Source organism: Sus scrofa, chromosome 8, assembly GCF_000003025.6.
Source record: "Sus scrofa isolate TJ Tabasco breed Duroc chromosome 8, Sscrofa11.1, whole genome shotgun sequence".
In the NCBI taxonomy this organism is placed as follows: Eukaryota; Metazoa; Chordata; class Mammalia; order Artiodactyla; family Suidae; genus Sus; species Sus scrofa.
The window spans coordinates 9195373-9221607 of NC_010450.4; the positions used below are offsets into that span (position 1 = coordinate 9195373).

General features: G+C 43.9%; 1 protein-coding gene across 4 annotated transcripts in view; it reads right to left on the minus strand.

Annotated features, from left to right (window-relative positions):
* BOD1L1 (biorientation of chromosomes in cell division 1 like 1) overlaps positions 1692 to 26235 on the minus strand; it is a 57359-nt gene continuing 32815 nt past the window's right edge. Inside the window, exons 13-27 of one of the 4 annotated variants that reach the window (XR_298893.3) lie at positions 23676 to 23719; positions 22181 to 22238; positions 20463 to 20527; positions 19706 to 19778; positions 18418 to 18503; positions 16556 to 16640; positions 16117 to 16190; positions 14713 to 14788; positions 14600 to 14634; positions 12834 to 12879; positions 10688 to 10737; positions 10506 to 10590; positions 9938 to 10091; positions 6431 to 6798; positions 2944 to 3055 (exon numbers count right to left, since the gene is read on the minus strand). Coding sequence is in view for 3 of the 4 variants with exons in the window: in XM_005656496.3 (XP_005656553.1) it covers positions 2938 to 3055; positions 9938 to 10091; positions 10506 to 10590; positions 10688 to 10737; positions 12834 to 12879; positions 14600 to 14634; positions 14713 to 14788; positions 16117 to 16190; positions 16556 to 16640; positions 18418 to 18503; positions 19706 to 19778; positions 20463 to 20527; positions 22181 to 22238; positions 23676 to 23719 (1049 nt within the window). In the remaining variant the exon portion in view is untranslated. Of the gene's footprint in view, positions 3056 to 6430; positions 6799 to 9937; positions 10092 to 10505; positions 10591 to 10687; positions 10738 to 12833; positions 12880 to 14599; positions 14635 to 14712; positions 14789 to 16116; positions 16191 to 16555; positions 16641 to 18417; positions 18504 to 19705; positions 19779 to 20462; positions 20528 to 22180; positions 22239 to 23675; positions 23720 to 26235 lie in introns of all 4 variants that reach the window. The other 3 variants (XM_005656496.3, XM_003128856.5, XM_005656497.3) reach the window with 3 other exon arrangements.

A 26235-nucleotide genomic window follows, 5' to 3' on the forward strand; every position in this document is an offset into this window, starting at 1 on the left:
TAGTCCTTCAGCCGGCTCTCTCAGGAGGGCCACTTTCTTCTCGGCCACTGTGTCCTGCAGCTGGATAGCAGCCCGGGTGCAGCACAGCTGCTTGCTGCACGTGTCGTTACCCCTGGGACTGGGGCTCACACAGGCCTGGGTCCCTGGTGTTGGGCCAGGACCTCAGCAAATTGCCTTTCTCAGCACAGCAGCTTCAGTGGGAAGATGCTGACTATACAACCACTTTCTTCCCCTGAGAAAAGTGTCTCTGTGTGTATCATGAAAAGCTTCTTGTTTTTGATTAATTACACAGAGGGAGCTGAGCACTAATTTTGGGAAAAGTAAGGTGCTTTCGCACGTAGGATGAACAATTAAAAAAACAAACGAAAGTCAACATGGAACATGGAGCTTGAGTCATCAACTCCCTTCCCCCAGTATTGTAACAGTTCAGTTTCATTGGTTACAAAGCTGTTGGGGGAACCTCCATTGTATTTATGGTCCTACCTGCAGTAAGGCTGCTGCTGAGGCAGGAGACCCACTTCTGCCCTCCCCTCCCCACTCCCGCCGGCCTTGGCAGAAAGGACCTGGCCCTGGGGTTCAGTCCCCACTGAGATCACCTGATGGCCATTCCTAACCAGGTGGCGTTGGCAGGCCAGGTTGTCAGGTGCTAGTCTCAAAGGCGTCTAAGTGATGGGGGTCCTACAGCATCACCCTGGGACGGAACCTGAAGCAGGGATGTAAGAGCCAGTGTCAGCTGCAGAGGAACAGACTGGCCGCATCGCTCTGCCCCTTCAGGACTGCCGGCTGGACCGGCCCAGCCCTCCTCAGCTCCCAGATGCGAGACGGTTCAGGTTGCTTCTGGGGGAGCAGTGAGGTGTGGCAGCAGTAACTAAGCCGAGACCAGGGAAAGGGTGAGCACGAGGTGGTGTGCAAGGGCTTTCAGGGGGTCCTGGGGGCAAGCCCCGGGCGCTGTGGCCCAGCACTGCCGTGGAGCCGGGCCTGTCCCGTGCACTGAGCTCGCTCAGCGTTGCCGACCTCCTCCCTCCTACTAAGTGCCGACCAGCAGCACCAAACCACAGTGGCAGCCAAGAACGGCTTGCACGTACTTTTGGTGCCCCACGGGGCGGCCGCGCCTCCCCACACGGGCTCCGGAACCACCGGAGCGCAAAGGACCTGGCTGAGGTCCCACAGGCTGCACGCAGCACCCACGTTTACTTCCTACTTGATGAAGAGGCAGCATTTCCTCACAGCCCAACCCCTCAGGCCCTGCAAGGTGACGCCCAGAGCAGCTGTCACTAAACGGAGTGGTACTGGTCTCATGCTGAGAATACATTTTCGGGTACAGATCCTGGTGAACCAATCTAAACTGCCAGTGCAAAGCGAACGGGTCCGGAGCCTTGACACCTCCTCTGGCTTCTTACCCTTCACTGACTTGGAAGACAAGCCACTTTAGATTTCTGAGCTTTGGTTGAACTCAACGGTATAAACGAAACAAGCTCTCACATTCTTGTCTCCCAACCTCCCTCCAGATGGACCACTCAATTCTACCGAGAAAGGCCAGCAGTGACTCAAATCTGAATGTGAAAATAGGACAATATATCTAAGACCAGTTATTTAGAGATAAGAAAGTTTTCACAGGGAGAAATTTTCAAACAGGGGAAAAAAAAAATTCTTACCACTCAAGTTTTGGGAAACATTTTATAATTTATATATAAAATCTCAGTAAGAAACAATGTAAAATGACAGAAATATCCACCTTACATTAAGAGCCAAAAAAAAAAAAAACCAAAAAAAAAAAAAACTTCACACACACTGGATGTAAATTTTAATTATAAAACAAGAATATGAACAAAACATTTTAAAATAATCTCAATTATTTGGCAACTCATCACATCACTGCTAGAGACATTTGATCTTAAGAAAAGTTGAATCTTATGAAAAACTCAAGTTGGACAGTTTGCTCATATGGGAGTTAAAACATGTTAAAAAAGAATCTGGCAATAAAGCCAGTTTCTATCTTGAAACACCTGTGTACAAAACAACATACAATCCTGAAGCGGGATAGACAGGAGTGACCTAAGCTTCAATGCACTTCTCTCCACCAGAAGAGACACTGTGGGAGGGACATGGGACAGCCTGAGGCATTGACACCAAGGGAGGCATTTCTGCTGCAGGTGAGGATGTGACTTGACTTGAACCAGCACCTCCTTCACCTGGGGGGGGGGGTGCTGGTAGTAAAGTCAGACGTGAGTATAATCTAAAAACAAGTTACATTCTTAAAAAAAGGAGCCATTACTGTGAACAGAAAAGCAACAGAGACCCTTTCTTGAGCTAAACTACTTTACCTGGATACATGCGAGAAGAGCCTGCATCTCCTGGAGGATCAGACGCAGGAGCTACCAGGCAGGCAGAATCCTACTATGTCTCTACTAATGACTGCATAGCATTTAAAACCCCCTTTTCATAAAAAAAAAATAATAAAATAAAATAAACAGATATATAGTAAAGTTCACAGATAAGTTTCCTCTGTAAAATAAATAAAGTGTTCATTGATTAGCATCATACACAGAGTAAAATACAACCTATCTGTACATGTTTCTATACTGTACACAGATTACCAGTAGGCAGCCTGGTGTCCGATGGGCTGAGGGGCCGCATGAGTGATGTGTCACATCGGGAAATCCCAATTTCGAATGTTAAAATATACAACTACTTTGTTTTAAGTTCAGATACAAAGTAAACTTATTTTCCTTTATCTGAAATAAATGTACATAATACCTTCTATGAACAGTCGTTTATAAAGCTGTTGAAAACAGAACAAGAGAAAGCTTGCACCCAGGACCTTGGAGCACATGCATGGCCTTTCCCTGGCTGGAAGCAGCAGCCTGGGCCCCTCGGGCCGACCCTCTCTTCTCCACTGCCGGCCCCAGTCGAGCAGCTGGGAGCTCGAGGGCACGATTACCGCTTGGCCTTCTTCGCCGGAGCCTCCTCCACCCTCTGCTGGCCTCTGGTGCGTGCTCCAGGAGGGCTGACTTCTCTCTTGCGCTTGGCAGAAGGGGAGAGCTGTGCCTTTGATCTGCAGTGAACAGAAGTCAAGACTTAACAACAGGAGCTGCTTCAAGTACTTTGGGAGTTCTTAAATAAAAAAAAAAATAAAAAAAAGGAAGGAAGATGTTTGAACTTGAGCTTCAGAGCCAAGAAGAGAAAACCGGCTAAGGTCTACGTAGGAAAAGGAGCCTCCAGGAGAGCCTGGGCCAACGGGTGGTTTGCAGCAGCCTCGCATACTGACGGGGCAGTGGTGGAGGAATTTGGAAGCCTGTGCTCTGCTTCCAGCTCTGTCCTGCTCACTCTAGGTGTGGACCTTGGCCAAACCCACCTTCTTCTCTAGGCCCCAGTTCTTCTACCTGTACGACAAAGAAGTCAACAGCCAGCAGCCTAGCCCTGCTCTCCATTCTGCCATTACAATGACTTGTTGGAGACTAAGTTCATCGAGTCAATGTCACCATCTCGTCTGTCTCTATCGCTTGGATCACTGATGCCATCGGGACAGATCACCAGGACACAGTATGCAGAGCCCTTCTCCACCTGCCCTGGACCTCTCCCCGTCCTGCACTACAGTCCTGCCGAGGCAGCCCCTTCCCCAAACGTGTTCTCCACACCATCACACCTCGGCAGGTAACTGTTTTTTGGAATCCCCACACCTCCCACTGGCAGACCTCATTCTGAAGCCCCAGTTCAAAAGCAACCCCTTCTGGAAGCCTTTCTCATTACGGAACAAGCTGCTCTTCAGAAATGCCACCGTACTTTGTGTCTTCACCACAGCCCTTCCCCTTGTTAATGTATCCACTGGTGTTTTTCAAACTGCAAGTTACAGCTACTATTTTCAAACAATGTATGAAGAGAACACAATAGAAAATACCACCGGTATCATATCTATTAAGTTTGGCTCATGAAAACTTTGTTTCCAAGACGGTGGCAGTATCACAAATGCATTCTTATTGGGGGTTGCTGTCCAAGTCTGAAAGGCAGGTACACATACGTCCCCTTAGCGGACAGGCTGCTTCTCCAGCGCAGCTGCTGAGTTGATTCATTTTCCTTTCTCCAGTGCCCAGTACAGCGCCCACCATGTGTAAGCAGGCAGTAAATGCTATCAATGACTGAAGACACTGGAAAACCAACATTGCAGGATAGGGAGAAATGGGACTTTACTGATGGGAGGACATGTTTTGCTTATTGTTCCTTTAACAGCAAGAAGTAAAGAAATCAAGTATTATTGTATATTTTGTAGTTTCGGCGTATCATCTATGTAAGTCTTGAGAATGGCTAAAAAGCGGCTGCTAATATTCTACTTGAAACCGTGTCCAGGCAGAGTCATAATAAACAAGCAGCTATGTGCTGAGGAGTAGGGGGTGTGCGGCGCTGTGCCAGATGCCACGCAGCAGAGAATAGCTTAGTGCAGGGTGCTTCTAGCTAGGTGAGCCTGCTAGGTCACCCAGGCAAGCTCTTTCTTTCCACCCAGAGGGTGGCCTGTGACCAGAGGCACGGACGCCACCTGGGGGCTTGTTAGAAATGCAGACGCTCCAGTTCACCCCGACCTATAGAAGCAGAGCCTGCATCCTAGCAAGAGCCTCTGTGATTGGTCTGCACAATTAATTTTGACAAATAACGAACCAGGCCTTTCTGAGATTCTCCTCCTCACATATAAAGAGAAGCACTGCATTTTACTTAATGAGGATGAATGGAACGATCCCTATGAAAGGGGCCTGGCCTTTCAGGCTGCTTCCCTCGTACAGCATGGGGATAAGAATGCATACATACAAGTGTGCTCTGAGGTCCAATGTGATAAGAGACACCAAAATAGCATCCATATACTGTGAAGAGGCTTTTTTTTTTTTTTTTTGCTGCTATAATGTGCAGAAGGTAAGAAAAGTCCCTGATGTCAAGGAAAGAAGGAAACTCAGAGAGGGAAACGAAACTAACACATCCAAAGCAATGGCGTAAGTCAACTGCACAGCCCTGACCGGAAGAGCAGCAGGATGGTGCTGAGGATGGACTGAGCGGGTGGGGCGGTGCTGAATGGGTGGGTGTGCAGGAGGGAAGGACCTGGCTGACTGGGAGTAGGTGGTGAGGGTGCTCCTTGACAAAGAACTAGCATGGAGCTCCTGTTGTGGTGCAATGGGATTGGCAGCATCTTGGGAACGCTGCGATGCGGGTTCAATCCCTGGCCCGGCACAGTGTGCTAAAGATCAGGTGCTGCCACAGCTGCAGCTTGGATAGGAACTGGGGCTTGGACCTGATCTCTGGCCCGGGAGCTCCATAAGTCGCCAGGCAGCCAAAAAAGTAAAAAAAAAAAAGGGAGTTCCCGTTGTGGTGCAGCAAAATGAATCCAACTAGTATCCATGAGGACGCAGGATCAATCCCTGGCCTCAGTCAGTGGGTCGGGGATCGGGCGTTGCTGTGAGCTGCAGACTCGACTTGGATCCCACGTTGCTGTGGCTGTGGCGATGACAAGGCCTGTAGCTGTACCTCTCTGATTCGACCCCTAGCCTGGGAACTTCCATGTGCCACAAGTGCGGCCCTGAAAAAATAGAAAAGGAAAAAAAAAAAAAAAAGAACTAGCACAAGCAAAGGCAAGGAGCAGGACTGGGTACAACCTGTGGAAGAAGAGGGAGAGGAAGGAACCAGGGGTTCCTTCCAGAGAGGAAGGAACAAGGGGCAAGCGGGCCAGTGGCCAGGCCTCCAGCGGGTGCTTTCCTGCTACCTCATCTTCTCTCCAACGCTCTGAGCAAACCACAAGCAATTCTGTGCTGTTACCTGCTTGACTGGGCTGCACTGAGTTAACCGAGCAGTCAGATCTGTGACCCCTCGGGGTGGAAGCAGGCCCCGCCTTTGGTCCTGGCAGGCAGATGCTGACAGGTAAGGCTCACAAGTGTCAGGGTGAAGCCTGTGCAGGAGCACTGTGAGGCGGGGCAGACAGGCAAGGCCCCTTTCTCAGCTGTTCCCACTGTGTCTGGAGCAGGCTTCCCTCTGGGAAACCAAGCGATTCCCAAAGACAGTTATTTGGTAAGACAAAAATCTTAAAGAAACTTAGATTTAAGTAATGTTGCACCAAAAAGAGTCTCAGGGGTTAAAAGCAACGTCAAGTGGAGTTCCTGTCGTGGCAGAGTGGTTAATGAATCCGACTAGGAACCATGAGGTTGTGGGTTCGGTCCCTGGCCTTGCTCAGTGGGTTAACGATCCGGGGTTGCCGTGAGCTGTGATGTAGGTCACAGATGCGGCTCGGATCCCGTGTTGCTGTGGCTCTGGCGTAGGCCAGCGGCTATAGCTCTGATTCGACCCCTAGCCTGGGAACCTCCATATGCTGCGGGAGCAGCTCAAGAAAAGGCAAAAAGGCAAAAAATAAAAAAAATAAAAAAATAAAAAGCAACGTGAAGTGTAAGCAGAGACTTACCTTCTTAATGGGGGAGATTTTACTAACTTTCTCACAAGTAGATCATTTCTCTTCTGCTAATTTTTGGCAATTTCTAGGAGAAACTGTTTCTGGGCTGCCAAGTTTGAATGCTGCACATGTAGATGGCTTACGATGCTTTCCAAAACAGACAGTAGAAACACAGGGCACTCTAGTCCTGGGACTCTAGAAAGGCCGAGGCCCCTGGCAGCCAGGTCAGAGAATGGGGACTCAAAGTAGGAAGCTGCTTGCTTTTCTGGACCATTACTGGTAAGGAGATCTTCAGGTCACCCAGCCTAACTCGGCTTGCATGATTCTAGCTTTGCTTTCTCTGTGAGGGACGGTATCTTGTGACTTAGAGGAAGATGAATCTGTGATAAACAGAAAATATATTGGCTCACCAGAGCAGAATAAGGGGCCAAGACTGATGAAAGTACAATTTCCAAAGCTGAATGCCAAGGCTCCGTAACTGGTCCCAACAGTCAACTGCACAAGTATCAGGTGAGAGGAGACCTGACTCAGGAGGAAAAGGAGGTGCTGAGCTGGTGTGCGGGGCACAATCCCTCGAAAGCAAGGGGACAGTCCTCTTCGGGATTCGTGAGCGCACCTGCTTCCTAAAGAGAGTGTAGATACACTGAGCAGAGACAGGATGATGAGGGGGCTCAGCACAGGAAGAGAAGCCTCAGAACTGCCCTCCAGTGTTAAAGGGCAAGTCGCACGGAGGCTCGGAGGGTGGAAGCAGGGAGGCCAGCATTCACTGAACACAGAAGGGAGGCCAGGAGGGGCAGCCTTCCCCTCCCCGAGGCAGCAGCAGAAGCAGACAGAGCCGCTGGCGCTGTGACAGAAGCACTGATGGGTCACAGTGGCACTGACCCACTGAGACCCCACCTGACCCTGAGAATCTGTGAGATTGTAGACACCCAGAGCCCTGCAACCAGTTGCCCAAGGCCAAGGAGTCTAAATGAAGGAAAAAGAACCCATTCGTAAATCACAAGCTCCTAAACTGTGTTAAGGAGCAGCACTGATAATCCAGGTAATTATGGAACCAAAAGTCAAATGTGATTTATTTTAGAAGAACGATCTTTTTTTTTTCTCTCTTACGGTTGCACCCGAGGCATGTGGAAGTTCCCAGGCTAGGGGTCGAATCGGAGCTACAGCTGCTGGCCTACACCACAGCCAGACTAACACAGGATCTGAGCTGCATCAGGGACCTACATGGCAGCTCATAGTAACACCAGGTCCTTAACCCACTGAGAGAGGCCAGGGATCAGACCTGCATCCTCATGAATACTAGTTGGTTTCTTAACCTGCTGAGCCACAACTGGAACTCCTGAAGAATGAATTTTAAAAGGCAAATCTGTCGGCTACTTTTAGACATTCACTTGGAGATGCCTAGAAAGCCTATGGAACTGAGTTGGGCTCCACTGTTCTGGGTGATCTGCCCACGACTTACAGAGGGAGGCGGTGGTGCTGGTGGGGTGTCCGTATCCAAATGCACTCCACCCTCCTCTATCAGCAGGAATCCTGATTCTGGGACTTCTATTTATCTGAGCTGCCCCACTTAACTTAACTGTGAGGCCACCACCTTACCTGTAGCCCTGTTGGCTCCTAAGGTCTTTTGGCTCTAAAATCTGATTCTTGGAGAAACTAAACCATGGCACAAATGGCTAATATTGTACAAGTTTAGAGGAGTTAGAAAGACTGAGTTTCTTTTTGGCTGGGCCTGCAGCATGTGGAAATCAATGGACCAGGTATCAAACCCAAGCCACAACAGTGACAACACAGTCCTTAACTGCTAGGCCACCAGCAAACTCTAGAGGAATTAGAAAAAGGCTAATTTTAAGTCTTTATGCAAATGTAACAATTATTATTATACTATAGTGGTATGTGTTAATAAGTGATATTCTTTTTCTTTCTTTTTTTTAACAGCTGAACCTGTGGCATATGGACATCCCCAGGCTAGGGGTCAAATTGGAGCTATAGCTGCTGGCCTACACCACAGCCGCAGCAACACCAGATCCGAGCTGTGTCTATGACCTACACCATAGCTCTCGGGAATGCTGAATCCTTAACCCACTGAGTGAGGCCAAGGATTGAACCTGCCTCTTCAAGGATACTAGTTGGGTTCTTAACCTGCTGAGCTATGATGGGAATTCCGGAAAGTGATACTCTTGCAATAAATATTCTTGGACATTTTGATTAATCTTGGATAATGGAATTATGGAAGATGATACCAAGATTAATACTCTGTGAATCACATTAAAAATGGAAAATAGGAGTTCCCATCATGGCGCAGTGGAAACGAATCCAACTGGGAACCATGAGGTTGTGGGTTCGATCCCTGGCCTTGCTCAGTGGGTTAAGGATTTGGCGTTGCCATGAGCTGTGGCAAAGGCCAGTGGCTACTGCTCCGATTAGACCCCCTAGCCTGGGAACCTCCATATGCTGCAAGTGTGGCCCTAAAAAGACAAAAAAAAAAAAAAAAGGAAAACATTCATACTTCAGAAGTCATAAAACTGTAAAGGGATGCAACATTTCTCCAAATGTGCTGTGGGGAAAGGAACATTGATGTCAACAATCAGTGACATGATGACAAAGGCAGGGAGGTACAAAGTATTACGTGATAAAGTTAAATGGGTATCTTTCCTTTAGGACTATGACAAGCTTTTGATATTATAATGTACACTGTGGCCTAAGAAGGGCAGAGAACCCACCTGTGTCCCCCAAACTCATATGACCATGGCCCTCTTTTCTCTAGAGGCTTCTGGCTATACTAGGGTCTGGGAGAACACACTTTGGGAAACCTAAGAAATTATCAGCATGTCAGTCAAAGGTGGCGGCAGGCAGGCGATTTCCCGTGATGGACCATCTACAATAGAGGTGGGCCTGCTGCTTCCTCTCACCACAGCCAAGCACGCTGCATGCAGGGATTGTGCTGAGTGTATCTGCGTTTCCACCCTCGGTGCTCAGCACAGCATCCAAGACCTCTATTCATGTCTAATAAAAAAGGAACTGAACAGGTTCCACCAAACAGGTGTCTAAAACCTGGCAAAGATTCCAAAGTGGGAGTTTCCATTGTGGCTCAGGGGTAATGAACCTGACTAGGATCCACGGGACACGGGTTCAATCCCTAGTCTAGCTTAATGGGTTAAAGATCGGCACTGTCACAAGGTGTGGTGTAGGTCACAGATGTGGCTTAGATCTGGTTACCATGGCTGTGGTGTAGGCCAGCAGCTATAGCTCCAATTGGACCCCTAGCCTGGGAACTTCCATATGCTGTGGGTGTGGCCCTCAAAAGACAAAAAAAGATTCCAAAGTGATCCTCGGAAACAGTTTAAGAAGGAAATTGGGCTCTCCAAGAGGAACTGAAATGTCAGGGGGCTGGGAGCATGTGCTCTCTGCTGAGGATAAAATGAAAGGGTGAGCAGAACTGGGGATCCCGTGAAACCGGAAGCTGTTTCCTGATGGAAGAGCTGGTGAGGGTTCTGGAACCCTTTGCTGCCCTGTTACCTCTGAGCCTCTGATCTGGTGCTGGACCTCGTGGTGGCTCCGGAGGGCTCATCCTCTTCCTCTTCATCCTCTTCCTCATCTGACTCCTGGTCTCTCTTGTCCTCAGTTGCTTCAGAAACCGATTTCTGGCGTTTTCTCTCTGGCTCTGAGGATTCTGCGCAGATAGGAGGGTAACACCTGGATTGTACAATTCCCAAAGACACTTCCAAAGGACAGCGCCACGGGGTTCAGAACAGAGGCTATCAGAGACTTGGAGGCAGCAGAAGCGGTTTTCCACTTCCTTTTAGTTTTAGCACTTACGATTCTCAACTGTTTAACTTAATCTCAAACACATTTGGGAGAGTTTACGTAGCAGTTCACAGCCAGCATTTGTGGAAAATTCGCATGTACTCAGAAAAGCATCTGGGACATACCATTTCTGACACAGGATTAGAGCCATTTCACAAGTATTTATGTAGTATCAATACTAGCTGCACCCCACTGGATTGTTCCTCGTCCAAAGGAAAACTCTTACGAAGTGATTCTGAAATGATAAGACTCCGTAATTAAGAATCTACCACAAGCGTACCGGCGTCCTCAGACAGAGTGAGCGACCGCTTTGGCTTTCTTCCTCTCCGACGCACACTTGCTATAGATTTTTCTTCACCGTCGTCCTAGACACAATAAAATGAAAGTCAAGAGGGTGGTCATTTGAGTATTTACTAAGTTTATTTCCAAAGGACACGTCTTGATAGGAAAATGAACACTTACATTGCTTCCAGTTCGCTCGTGTAGGCTGGGTGGTTCTCTACTGGACTCATCTTTAAGAAAAGGAAAACCTCTGTCTGCATCAGTACTTTCTTGGTGTCAAATTAAATTTCAACAGTCTGCATTGCAGACTGAGTTGCACTCTGACTGTACCAGTGCTAATCAAAGTAGAGTTACAGGACTTCCCGTCGTGGCTCAGAGGAGACGAATCTGACTAGCATCCATGAGGACACAGGTTCGATCCCTGGCCTTGCTCAGTGGGTTAAGGATCTGGCGTTGCTGTGAGCTGTGGTGTAGGTCACAGATGCGGCTCAGATCCCACGTTGCTGTGGCTGTGGTGTAGGCCAGCGGCTGCAGCTGATTCGACTCCTAGCCTGGGAACTTTCACATGCAGCGGGTGCAGCCTTAAAAAGACAAGAAGAAAAAAGCAGTGTTACACAATTTATCACTATTTTTTGCATCCGCCAAGCAGAGGTTGAGGTGGAATACCTCAGTAGAGAGCAATCAGAATGAAGATCAGGACACCCAAGTCTGCATTTCAGATTCGTCCGTCATGAATAAGCTATGGGACCTAGACAAATTACTTAAATTCCCTGGGCCCCCGTTTTCTCATCTGTGACCACCTTCAGAGTCTCTTGGCTCAGATGCTCTGAATTTGGAAAGGGTAGAGGGAGGTTATTCAGGAGCTTTCAGGAGCGCCCTAGGGCCCAGCAGAAACTGGAGGTCAGGACTCAGACCTCACTGAAATCACACTGAATTGAAAGGTAGGAAAAACGTCATCAGGTAACTTGATTTAGGCAATTTGTTCAGAGTCACATAACTAGCAGGTTGGGTGGGAGCTGGGATTCCTTCGACTCCACATACTTATACCATGGTATGTATTTGCTTCCTGTAGATGTTATCATTTTCTGGGAATGAATCTTGGTTAAAAAAAAAAATGAAGTGCAATTCAAGGCACTCTTTGAAGCTAAAATTATAAGGATGCTGATTAGATAGTCAACAAGCCCAAGGTGGACCTTTTAGTGACAAAATGACTGTGTAGCTGCCTTTCCTGAAAATTCACTACACTAACGTAGATGGAGGCACTAAAAACCAAATAAAAAAAGAAAAAAAAAGCCACTGAGGCGAATCCAACATTAAACTGGTCATAATTACACAGATTCAGAAAACGACTGCACAACAAAAACCTGGAAACATAATCATATAGCTTAAAATAGTCCTTAAAGAGCATTCAAGTAGATTTTCCATATGGATTTAAAATATTATATAATTATGAATAAAAAGTGGTTAAAACAAAAACCTAAGCAGAATCTCCTTTCATTAAAATAACAAAACCTTAATTTTCAAAGAGGCAAGAAAAAGTAAAATATGATCACAAAATCACACACAGAGTTAAATGCGGAAAAAATTTTAACTTACATATTTTCTTTACCTTGCTGATCAGAATATGTACTATTTAATCTGACCATGCTATTTATTTGATCAAAAATAGCTGTCTTGCTCATCTTTTTTTGCTTATGTTAACACTTTAAAACACACCAACAGTGGTTCCTTTTGCTTTTATGTAAAAAAATATAAACCACAAAATTAATATATACACTTTGTAAAAATTCTGAAAAATGCAAGCCACAGCAAAAACATGAAATGTTCCTATTGTCTCGCTGTTCAAAGGTAATCATTATCAACTTTTTGGAATATTTTTTTCTCCTTGGAGTGAGAACATAAATACTTCATTGAAACAATTTTATCTTTTTCATCCTAGCTCTGGAAGCTGTGCAGGCTGCTTTCAACAATAGACTCTTGGGCTGAATTGCTGTTTTCCTGGTCAGTGCCCAGTCCCCAGGCTGATCTATTTCTCCTTTTTCGTGTCCGGTACAGTGTGGTTTGGACACAGCACTGCCTTCCCTCTTCTTTTTGTTGCCTTCACCCTCCTCTCTGAAGGCTTCCCAGACTAACAAAACTGAGAGTGACTCAGATCAGGGGAAAAGCTGGTAGTTCTAAGTCTCTCCTGGCTACAAGAAGAGCTGCTTTTATCAAGGAAGCCACCCATTTTTGCTGAGAAAGAATAACATTCTAAAACCCTACCCCACAGCCAGGCTCCCCACCTCTTCCTTAGATCATATACAGAGCAATGCTTCTAGGTCTATACCTGATTGCATCACTTTCAGTTTGCTGCCAGGTGGAGACTGTTCTACCTAAATTTAAACAAACAGAAAATTCGAGTCAATATTTTGTCATCATCACGCAGAAGCTCAATCAGTAATGTAAAGGTTTAGGACCCCTGCCTATTATGTGGACAGAATATTTGAATCCTACTTTCCTTTCTGTAGCTGATTAAGTATACCAAGCCAATATGGATGCCTATGGTTCTTTCTACAAGGAGAACTGGGGCTGCCACAGCCTCTTCCAAGCCACCCTGCTGCCACACTGGGGAATGAGCACTGGGGGTGACACGGGGAGGCCCAATATTAGTATTCCCCCACTCTGGTGAACCATCTTACATGTTGATAACTGTAATCACACACTTACATGTGGCTCTTTGGTTTTGTTGTCTTACAAGAATTCCAGTGAGATAATTAATGCAGGCATTGTTACAGAACTTTATATCCAAGGGAATGGAGTCTCGAGGCGGCCACATGATTAGCCCAGTATCACAGATCTGAGAGTAAGTGGTAGAGCTTAGGCTTGAATCCCATTTGCTTTTGTTAGGTCTGCAGACATATGTTTGTTCTCTTTTTTTCTTTTTTGGCTGCCCCTTGGCATATAGAGTTCCTGGGCCAGCAATCAGATCTAAGCCACAGCTATGACCTACACTGCAGCCGCAGCAACGCGAGATCCTTAACCCACTGTGCCAGAGATCAAAACCGGCATCTCAATGCTCCAGAGATGCCGCTGATCCCCCTATGTCACAGTGGGAACTCCTGTTTGTCCTCTTAATAATGCTATCATTGAAACTCATGCAACAAAATCTTGATGCAATGATTCTGTTGGGTACGCCTTTCAGAATCGAAGATAAAAGGTGTTAAAATGATAAAGTAAGAATTTCCCTTGTGGTACCACAGGTTAAGGATCCAGCATTGCCACAGCTGTAGTACAGGTTGCAATTGCTACATTGCAATTGATCCCTGGCCACGTGTTGTGGGTGTGGCCAAAAAAACAAAACCAAAAACCAAAAACCAAAAAAAAAAAAAAAAAAAAAAAAAAAAACACACACAGAGAAATTTTACGCTGATTTTCTTGCATTGAAATTAGGTATATTCTATGATAAAAGGAACTCCACAGAAAGGAGGGATTGGTGAGACACTCTGGAGGTTTCCATAAAACAGCTGCTATCTACAACTTATACAGGAGTTCCCGCTGTGGCTCAGTGGTAACAAACCCAACAAAGATCCATGAGGATGTGGTTTTCAACCCCTGGCTTTGCTCAGTGGGTCTGGGATCTGCCACTGCTATGAGATTGGTGTAGATCTCAGACGCAGCTCAGATCCTGTGTTGCTGTGGCTGTGGGGTAGGCCCGAAGCTATAGCTCTGATTTGACCCCTAGCCTGGGAACTTCCATATGCTGCAGGTGAGGCCCTAAAAAACAAAAATTAAAAAAAAAAAAAATCATATAAAACATCTATTTTCTATATTTTAATCAAGAATGACAAGAATATAAGTGTTTAGATAATTTTTATACAATAAAACTCACAGGTGAGGATGGAATCAGGTGGAATTACAGCTGATATGTTTATATGAAACTAACAGTAATGAAAGTATTATTTGAAAGTATTATTTGAAAGTCGATGTTTGAAAGTCTTTTAAAGCTTTTCAAACACTTAAAAAAAATGACAGCTAAGAATACTAATATGGCAGAATACGCTTCTCAGGCCAAGAGCACACACGTGAAGAGTTCTCATTGTTGCAATTACTTACTGTGATAATGCCAGCATCTGTTCTGCAGTCATCTTCTAAAAAATAAAGATCTCACTTAGAAAATCGGTTTGAAAATTTCTTGCAAGGGATCTGAAAACACACCAAATACCTACTTGTTTTTAATGCTGTTTCTACCGGGTATTTACGAGGCCTTCCTCTTTTTCTTTTAATAATTATTGGCTGATCTTCCTAAGGGGGAAAGGAAAAAAAAAAAAAAAGCAACAGAAAAGTTTTATCCTCTTTACATAAATAGTTTGTTTTCTCAAAATGGGATTTAGAGGAGTTTCCATCGTGGCTCAGCGGTTAATGAAACCAACTAGCATCCATGAGGATGTGGGTTTGATCCCTGGCCTTGCTCAGTGGGTTAAGGGTCTGGGGTTGCCATGAGCTATGGTGTAGGTCACAGATAAGGCTGGGATCCCGAGTTGCTGTGGCTGTTGTGTAGGCCAGCGGCTGCAGCTCCGATTTGACCCCAAGCCTGGGAACCTTCATATGCAGCGGGTGCAGCCCCAAAAAGACAAAAAAAAAAAAAAAAAAAAAATAGGATTTAGAGTTTTCCTAAGAGATCTCAAATCTCAGCTTTGTCTCTTAAAAATATGTGACCTTGGGCTTAGGGCTTCATTTCTGTCAGCACAGTTCCCTCACCTGATAAACAATGCTAACTTGGGTATGAATACACGGAGCCTGGAGAACATGAGATAACGGGTAACAGAAGTAACCGCTCAGTGTCTGCTTTTACTTCCGTAATAAATACGTATGCCCACTTAAATGTTGATTTAGTCTTAGTGACCAAATGCGATCCCTTATAAAAAAAAAATAAAGGAGGCTACTGAAAACAAACAGAGCTATTAAAAAGCTGTATCCAGACTGGATATAGTCATATCCAACTTGGCAACAGTTATCGAGAAGATCTGGCCAGTGCATAGGTTGTTTCCCTTGATTTCTGAGCCTCCGTCTCAGGTCACTGCGATGCTGTGCCCTGCCGGGCTCTCTGTGAATCTCAAGGGGCCTGGAGGAGGCAGGCCTGGAGGGCTGCCTGCTTCCGCTTCTGCAGCCTCCCAGGAAGCCCTGACTTCGCCTTGCACACTGGGGCCCCCGTGGCACTTGCGGCAGACCTTCTGCACACCCTGAGGCTGCTGTTGCTCCCATTTTGTACTGCTGGACTCCAGGGTTCAGCAGATCCCTGTTCTCTGACCTGAATTGGTGCCTGGCCTGGCCATGCTAAGCTGCTGGGTCAGGAATTGACAAGGACACCGAGGTACAGCTCTGGGCTGATCCCAGGTGGCCGACAGAAGTAGGTCTCATACAAATGTTTGTATAAAATAAAGATGCAGAGAACAAAATTAATCACAATGACAGTGATAAAGTGCACTGCACGAAATGCTGTCCCACTCTACTAAAAAAAGAGAGCTACTTCAAAAGCACTTAAGAACTTTGGGTAAGCGCTCTGAATGCATTTTATTTGTTTTTAGTCCCTAAATAAATCTGAGCAAATAAATACGAAATACATTCCTCACCTCTTGAGATCTTATGTTGTCGTCGTCGTTCTGCTCTGTCTTGTCACCGGCAGCTTCACTGCTGCTGTACTCATCTGTAGAAAGAGCAGAGCCCCATTCACTGCTGGGGACCACAGTTGCTTCTTCACCAGGACACCTACCAAGGCGACTTAGGTTGTCCCCATTACACAGGCACACTGACTCCATTCTCAGGTGGACACCAAAGTTACTAAGCTGGAGCGTGGTTAACCAGTAAGAAGCATGCTTTGGGTAGAACAGGATCCATATTCAAAGTGAGTCCCGAGCCCTATGGATAGTCAGCACGGCAGTCTGTGTTACAAGGCAAGGCAGATCAGCAAGCCGCAGTTTCAGCTGGCCAAGCCTGGCGAGAGAAATGCTGACTACTTTGAGGAATTAGTTGCCTCACGGAGCAATCCAGCTAAGCAGATGTATCACTCACCTTTTTCTTCCATGGCCCTTGAAGCAGTGTTGTCTGTCTCAGAACTTGTTTTAGATAATTCTTCTAAATCTCCAGGGTTCTCTTCCTATAGAGAAGTTGAACAAGACAAGAAGCTTCTTTTTCATACTCAACCCTGTTTTCCTTTATCCTCCCAACATTTTCCTTTCTATTTCAACAATTTCCTAGTGGTCTTTTAGATGTTTGTTGGAAATTTTTTTTTTTAAAAAGTTAACTATTTTGCTGTGCTGGAGACTATTCAAAAAGATACAAATTCTGAAGGCAGCAAAAGAAAAGCATGAGATTTGGTTCATCTATAAAGCAACAAGGTCATTATGTTTTTCCCTGGAACACAGAAACACTCCTCTCCCTCACCCTGGACTTTTCAGGAGAAGCTCCGAAGAAAGAACTGAAAGGAATTTACAGATTTTGCTTTCCTTGCTGGGTGGTGGAGGCTGAAAGACTGGGGAAAGGGATAATGCAGAAGGTGTCAAGAAGAATTCTGGGTATCCAGCTGGGCTGATTGATTGATTCTTATTTTTGGCTGCAGCCATGGCATGTGGAAGTTCCAGGACCCAGGATCGAACCTGGGCCACTGCAGGGACCTGAGCCGCAGCAATGACAATGCTGGATACTTAATGAGCCACCAGGGAACTCTAGCTGGTCTGATTTATAGCAATGATCTCTCAATGGTTAAGTTATTTGCCCTTGGTTTCATGCCCTTGAGCATGAAATACCAAATTGTTTATACTATAATATCAATATAATGTGTAAACAAAAATATACAAATTCAACTTGAAATCCAAGTACTATTTTACAATATTAAGAATATTACCTGTATATGTGACTTTTAAATGAAAACGGTTAAGGCAGCGTATATTTAAACTTAACATTAAAAACCTTATATGAAGTTGAAGGGAAAATAAAAGGGTACTCTCTAATCTGTTCCTCTCCAAATTTTGGAGTATTGTTTCAAGGTTTTTGTTGTGGATAGGGCAGAGGGAGTGACGGGCTTTTTAAAACCCAGTTTCTCTCCTTGGCCATGATCAAGTGAAATTCATGACAATATGTGACTTCACTCTTTGGTTGTTAAAATGCTCTTATTACTTTTTATTTAGTTTACCAGTTATGGGGGGAGAAACTATGAACTGGGTTTAGTGAGCTGGCCGTCAGCTGCATATACTTTTATATGCTGACGTAAATACTTTTGGAATAAGCTGGAAAAAAGTATATTAGGGAGAGAACATAGAGAGAGAATGAAAAGAGGGCGGGAGATTGGGGCAGACAATGAGAAGTACCGAGTATCAGAGATGGAAGTGTACTCGAGAAGAAGCATCTACTAGGAAATGGGGAAAATCTGGGCCTAGGACAGAGAGGGTAACAGCAGAAATAAAAATCTGTGAGCCATTTCCTATATCACAAGATGAAAATAAGATTGCAGGAAAAAATGGCAATGAGTGAGGGAGCCCAACCTTAGACTATCTATATTTTAGGGGTTGGAGGTATGGTAAATAGAAGGCCAAATACTAAAATTTTTAAAAAGTATGTATCACTGTATTTCACTGTTCTGCTGCAACGATACCTGTAACAATGCAAACTACTCTCTGGAAGAAAGCACCCAGAAACCTAAAGAAATCAATAATACGACTGAACAAAACCTCATGATTACATCTAAACTGTGATATTAGTACAATCTTGCAGTTTAAGATTATAAAGCGCAACTTTTTTTTTGAGAGAGAGCCTAAAAAATATACACCTTTTATAATGGAGTGATTATTAGTAGTGGGATAGTAGAACTATATAAAGTACACACAATGATGTAATTAGGTTACCCTAAAACTTGAAATTAGCATGTGGGAAAATACCTTTGTATCTTGTGGCTCGGCTTCTGTTTCAGAACACTGCCTCTGTGCTGTTTCTATTTTGGAATCCGGGACATCAGGATTATCATCTGTAAATCAGTTTGGGCAGAATCACAAAGGAATAAAAGCCAAATGAAATGCACAGTTCTATTTTAAGACAGTTTGAGACTTCCTTCCTAGGCTTATGGTACCTCGAAGGCAAAGTTCTTCCAAACGTATTTATAACGTCATGTGATTTGAGCACTGAACAATGGCCTGGGCCCTAGCAAAGCTAAAAAATACAAAATAAAATAAAAAATCTACAAACGCTCAAATGACAACAACAAGGCAGGAAGTTCCAAGGAGAGGGTTTAGGACACAGAGTTTCCAGAGATGCTTTTAACTTCCCGAACAAGTTACCACCTGAGAGGTTCTGGGACTAAGACCATGATCTGGGAATCCGATTTTCTTGGTGGAGACGAAGTCACAACTCTTCAGAATCTTAACTTCGTTATTTATAAAACGGCAATAATACTGAACTCACAGTCATTGGTAATGTGTATAAAGTACCACAATAGTACCTAGCTATAGTATGAACGTGATAACTATAAAAAATAATGACATGTTCCTAAGGAAAAAAGGAAAACATTTAACTGTGCCTATTCCTCATATATTACTGAAAAGTATTTACTGAGTTTGCAAATTGTGTCAGGTACTAAAGTGTCAAAGTCTGCATGGTCCAATATGGTAGTTACTAGCCACAGGCGGCTGCTGCAATTTAGATTAACTCTGAATACAGTTTTAAAACTGTCTTTCATTTACACTGACCACACTCAAGTGCTCAACAGTCACGTGTGGCCAGCAGCTACCAGCAGACGAAACAAGTAGAGAACATTCCCATCAGTGCAGTGGGCTCCATCGGGGGGCACCGTTACCGATGAAGACGGAGTACGGCAGGGCCATTAATACGGCGTGTTACCACAGTGCTTCGCTGCTTCCGTGGGGCACCCGTTTATGATATAAGATACGGAGCGCAGTGGCACCTGGCCGAGTCCCAGACCCAGCTTACAGAGGGAACCTGGTTTTCTGTGATTTCCAGGGGCTGGGTCTTCCGCAGGAAACGATCCAGTTTCTAGATCAATTCCAGAAAAGACTCTGGAAGTATCAAGCTGGTTTGGAAACACTACACTCAAGAATTGTAAACAATTACTAAGCCTCAAGAATTTTCTATGTTATAGGCCCACTGTTTTGGATGTGAAAATAATATGATTTTCAAAGATGTCTAAAACAGAAACATACATATTGAAAATACCTAGTTCATCTTCTGAAGAGAGGTACTGCTTCTTTCTTTTTCTTTTAGGCATATGCCTTTCTTCCTCTTCAACCTGGAATTAAGAGTGACTATATTAAACAACAACAACAACAACAATAACAACAACAACAAAAGACAAAAAAAAAAAAAAAAAAAAAAAAGACTGACTATATTAAAAGACAGCAGAATTTGGATCCAAGTCTACTTCAAGGGGGGGGGGGGCAGTGTATTAGTTTCTACCTTTGGAATAAATTTTTTAAAAATCTTAGAATGATACTTTTGGCATCTAGATTTGGATTTGACTCATTTTGTAAGCTTGGGTCTTTCTTAAAAGATTTTAATATAAATTCAAATAATAAATATCCAAATCTACTTCTGATTACATACTGTATTTGAATAATCCTAAAATACATTAAAAAATTCTCATTTTACCATCTCTGAAATCAAATTATGTCTTCGAATGGATGGCATGTCTAAATTAATTACAGCATTTTCAACCTCTTTTAGTGGCCCATGAAAGGGCTGCTATATTAAAGAGCGGTGTACGAAAAAACCATCTTGACTGTACAGTATGGAGCTGTCCACCCAACCCTGGGACCTGCCGATCACCTAAAAAGCATGAATAAGTGACACTGATACGGAGACTCTTACTATATGCGTTTAATTTTTAACATATACAAAGACGTATATCCTTTGTGTACAGAAGAAAACACAATGCATAAAACATGAAATACTTGAGTTTCTTGTGACAACCCACCTCTGTAGGACTTGCTTCAACACCGTGACCTTTTACTGCGTTGTCTTTCCCACCATTGGCTGTCCCTGAGAAGCAAATATGAAAAAAAAGAAAGAAACAAAACTCCCCCTTAAATATGTGTTCCAATATTTATTTTAGGGGTATGTGTGGAAGGGGGAAGGGAAGAATACTTTACAACTGATTATGGTGGGACCCTCACAGCTACGTCAGCTGGGTTCCATGACTTCCATTTCTAGACAGGAGTAAATGGGGCTCCGGGAGGGAAGAGGCTCCCTGGAACACACACAGAAGACTGCAAGGCCACTTCCTCCAGCTCGTGTAGCAGCACGGAATGAACAAGTGTCCAGGGAAAACTACAGACACTGCTTCAGCCTCATCAGGTTAGCAAGCATCCAATACCAAAGTCTAACAAATACCAACATGGGAGAAGGTGTGGGGTGACAAGTGGTGTACGCTTGGGGACAATGCACACACTCAGTGAGGCTGAAGAGGTGCCATCCAATCTGCAGTTCCATACCTAGAGTTACGGGGACGTCGCATGGGTGCTGGGGCAGTGGGACAGTATCCTGCGTGTCAGCTCTCTTGTAATTGGGACAAGCTGTAAAAACCTAAGTGTCTACTAACAAAAGAAGCAAAACAGTAACCGTGGTGTATTCACAGAATGGAACACTAAAGAGCAACTGAAGTAAAGTAACTAGAGTTACATGTGCCAATGTGACAAAGAGACTGGGATCGGGGAAGGGCCATAATATTGTTTCAACTGTATCTGTAACATTTTTAAAAATAGGTAATGATGCAAACATACTGCATTTTAGGCTATGACAAAACTAGGTGATGGGTACGTGGGTGGTTATAATTACCGCTGTTTCACCCTTGTTTGAAGCATATGGTATAATGCGTAGTAACTACAGGGGGTTTAAGACCGCCTTCCCCATTCTTGGAATAGAGAATCAACAAAAGCACTAGGAATCAACAAAACCCTCTATTTTGTTTTGAGAAAAGAATTATTCCTCTGGAGGTGGCGGTCTCTACAGGTAACGTGGAACGTGGTTGGACCCCTGAGTGATGAGCCACATAAAGGTGACAGCCCTGATCTGCCACCAAATCGAGACTGTTTGTCAGAAGTCAACACAGTCAAGTCTATGAAACAAACCACAGAGAACTACACATTTGGTACTTATGTACTGTAAGTCCATTGTGAGGTTACCGGCAAAGTTCTAGCAGCTACCTAAGGCAAGGCACCACTTATAAGCTATACCTTGAATGGGTCATTGAACCTCTCCAGGCCTCAGCTTACTCAACTACAGATGTAATGCTGTTAACACTCGCTTTACTGGATTGTAAAGCGAAAATTTGCTAAGTAACTGTAACTAGCACAGGGCCTGGTATCTAGAAGGCACTCAACAGATGATACTTATAATTAACATTAAAATTACTATTACTGGGAGTTCCTACTGTGGCTCAGTGGGTTATGAACCTAAGTAGCATCCATGAGGATGTGGGTTCAATCCCTACCCCTGCTCAGTGGATTAAGGATCTGGCATTGCTGTGAGCTGTGGCACAGGCTGCAGATGCGGCTCAGATCCTGCATTGCTGTGGCTGTGGTGTAGGCCGGCAGCTGCAGCTCTGATTTGACCCCTACCCTGTAACTTCCATATGCTGCTGTGAAAAACAAACAAACAAACAAACAAAAAAAACTACTAAATTCATTAACTTACCGTCTTTGTTATGAGATCTGCTATGAATTTCATTTGCTTTCGAGCCTGAATTTTCGACCTAAACATACAATAGAAAAGGTTATCTATGGATAATCTCACAAAAATCTTAGAGGCAGGAAAAAAAAAAAAAAAAAAGAAAGAAAGAAAGGTAATTTACATAATCTGGCCATTTGCAGGTATATTAAAAAGGAATCGGGGTATGCATTCTTTTTAATTTCACCCAAAAGTTCAAGAGCATAGGACATCTTCCTTTTGAAGTTTCTATTTAATAAATAAGCATCCCACTGTGTTATTCTCCTTGTCTTTAAAATGGTTATGGCTAAGAGTAAAAATTGAGAGAAAAAAAATTTCAGAATTCTATGAATTCTCTTCCCATCCAATGATCCCTCATGATTCTTTTTTCTTTACTTAAAAACATTAAGGGATTCTGATATTCTGTCATAAAATTTCTCTTTGGTAAATCTTGTCAACTGCATTATTATTATTTTTTTTTAACCTGAGGGGAAGTCTCAGAATATTCTACAACATTCTAAACGCTAGATACAGAATTTCATATTTGGAAAGGACAGTCATGCTTAGATGGGAAAGAGGCAGCTGCTCTGGAGGTTTTGGCCATGTTTAGAATCCTTTTAACTTCTGGAGGGTAAGCCTGAAGGGAACCAAGCGGAGCTTTCCTCTTCCTTTTACTCAGTAGATGGTGTGTGTTTCTAGATGCAAACGGATGTTTCGGAGGGTGACGTAAGCCCTCTGAGCCTGCAGCTGCCTGGCAGTAAGCAAAGCCCTTCTGAGTCCAGGGCACTGAAAAGAAAACGGCTGTCTGCTGCTTGCAAGCACTGTACACAATGTTCGCGCCTCTAAGCATTAAGAAAGACAAAAAAATTCTCTCAAACACAAAAGGGATTATGAGAGCCACAGCTGGGAAAAAATATGCACATATGGCGATTATGGTTTATTATATTCACAAAAGCCTTCTAAAGACACAAAGTGAAGTTTGGTGCTTAAAGTCAGTTTGGTCTTCAGGATAATTTAAGACATCACAGTCCAATCGGCAATCTCATTCTAGTAATGAAAAACAGAAAGTGCCTAGTTCTCCGAAGGATTTCATTTGGATTACCAGGGGAGTTCTGGTTCTATACCAGAAGAAAAAAAATTTAGTGTCTTAAAAAAAAGCCTGGAGGGATCTATCTGGGCCTTCTTCTATTTCCTTACCTCTGTTTCATGACACTGGCCTAAAGAGTCATTAGAACACAGTGCTGCTGAATTCAGAGTGACTCTTTCTGAGGCAAACAACTGTATTTCATGACATCAGTGGATACAGTTGAACACGGAACTGAATGTGCCAGTAGGTTGAACTTGAATGGACAGCACATTACGAACGGCCTCCTGTCTCCTAAAGAAATGCACACCAAGCCCCTCCCCTAAATGCAGTTGCTGTTAAAACCCCAAACCAAAAGAACCTGATGACGACAAAACCCAAACCATTATGGCGACTTACGTTCAGTGATTCTGTCACCAACAAAGGCTCCCCATGGAGTTCAGCTGTTCAAACACAAAAATGAGAAATAAGGGAACTAAATATTGCTTTTGAACCACAGAGAAACAAATTTAGAAATTTTTAGTTAAGCAGGACTAGGTTACTAAGTGGTCTAGCAGCTTTTGTGAATTATAAAATCTTAACCAGTTATTTTCCATAATCTGCGTTTTGTCATATTACCAGAAAAACAACAAAAATAATGTTGCCTGCATTTTTACAATAATGGCAGGAATCCATGAAACCACTACAGTGATTTAACCATGCTGGTGATCTGAAGCTTAGAAGAAAGGTAGAAAGAAGCCCGTTGCTGTAACTGTTAAGCTGCACTAGTTCATCTGAAAATAATGCCATCAAATGAAAAGTCAGATCCCGTCCCCTCAAAGAGCAATGGTCTATTTATATTCTTTGGAAACCTGAAGTACAAGGTCTACTGTTTCTACTCAACCATGACAGAACACACATTTTTCTTTTAAACAACTTCCTTTTACGTAAGTAGATCTCTTACTGAAGCATACCTAAACACAATAAAGTAATCTGAAATATAGCTGTGGGAACAAAGGACTTCAGAATCCAAAAATGTTACCTTCTTGACAATTAACAAATGGGATGTTAATTATTTGTACTATAACACATACATACAACTTTTAGCTAATGCACTTGTCTAAATTTTACGCAGATTAGTCATCGTTAGGGTTTGAGCATGTCAGCATGAGTGGCCTACGAAGTCTTGGGGTGGTCTTCCAGGAACTGCCTGGTACTTCTGCTTATAAGGCTCTTGAGGGCACATGCTTTCAAGGCTGCCCTTTCAGATGGTTTTGCTGTGGAAGGTTTCCACCCTGACTATCCCAGATAGTCCTGGGTGGGGAATTAGACACGCTGCTCCTCGCACACTGCCTTTCTCTTTGCCTTGTCCACCAAATATATTCCTATTCGTCCTTCAATATTTGGCTCCAAATTAGGTGGGAGGGTAGCAAGTGTTGATGAAAATTCCAAACGTTATATATACACATGATTTGCTTTTTTTAGGGCCGCACCTGGGGCATATGGAAGTTCCCAGGCTAGGGGTTGAACTGAGGTGCAGCTGCCGGCCTACGCCACAGCCACAGCAACACCAGATCTGAGCCACATCTGTGTCCTACACCACAGCTCATGGCAATGCTGGATCATTAACCCACTGAGCGAGGCCAGGGACTGAACTCGAATCCTCATGGATACTAGTCGAGTTCATAACCTGCTGGGCCACAATGGGAACTCTGAAAACTCATGTATTTTCTGAACTTTCAAGTAACTTTTATGAAAATATTTGGGGAAATACATGGTTATATGCATATGGAAGCTCACTATAGCTTTACTTATAATAGTAAAAACAACAAAAAATGGAGATCACTGAAAGACATAATAACAAATGGGAAAATTTGTTACAGACTACTATTAAAACAAATGACGTTGATCTGTACACACTGACAATGGAGGATGCCCACAATATACAGCTGAGTTTAAAAAAATTATAGAGCAATAAAATTCAGGTATCCAAACTGCATCTGAGTAAGTCTCAGGATTTCCTAGAGGCCAAGAACGGGAAAGCAATTATTTCTGTTGGGGCTAAGGATAAGAAATTCAGCCTTTGCAAGATGTGTCCTTGCCCCTAGATCATGCTTTCCTGAACTTTTCAGTTTTTTGAGAGCTATGGACTGGATGTTTGTGTCCCTCTCAAACTGAATATATTGCTACCCACCCCATGGATTGAAACCCTAACCCTCAATGGAGTCAGGGTCTCTGCCAGGTGATCTGATTTACATGAAGGCATCTGTAAAGTCTAAGGTGGTCCTGAGACCAAAGCGTTTGAGAGCTGCTGTCCTAGTCCTGTCTGATACTAAGGCTCTTCCCTAGAAAATCTTTAGTGGACACTGAAGACTACTATACAGAGAGACTGAGAAGAGGCTATGCAAGCTGGCAGTAACGTTAGTGACCAGGCAGCCAGAGTCCAAGTGCCAAGAGTGTGAGGTTGAAAGAAGTGGGTACACGGGCTGGAGACTAGCTTTTCAGAAATGACCTGTGATAGGACCTGAAAGGACAGGGAGGGCCACGGAGACACGTTTGTGGGCTAGAGCAAGGGTGTGCTTCAAAGCAACTTGTTTTGGCCAGAATTTTTTGGAGATACTGGATTTAAACAATTACCTTATGTAATATTGACTGACATAATACTGACTGCCACTTCATGAGAAAAAGGGTATGTAGTCCTGTACAGCACAGGAGACTATATCCAATCACTTGAGATAGAACATGATAGACAATAATATGAGAAAAAGAATGTGTACACACACACACACGCACACACACACGACTGGGTCACTTTGCTATAGAGCAGAAACTGACAGCACACTGTAAATCAACTATAATTAAAAAAATGAGAAGTAAATTAATATACCTTGTCAGTGTTTTATTATGAATTAGCTATTAATTTTTAGCATCAATAAAAGGTAAAACCACATGCAAGGAAAAAATAATGTGAACAGCTGCT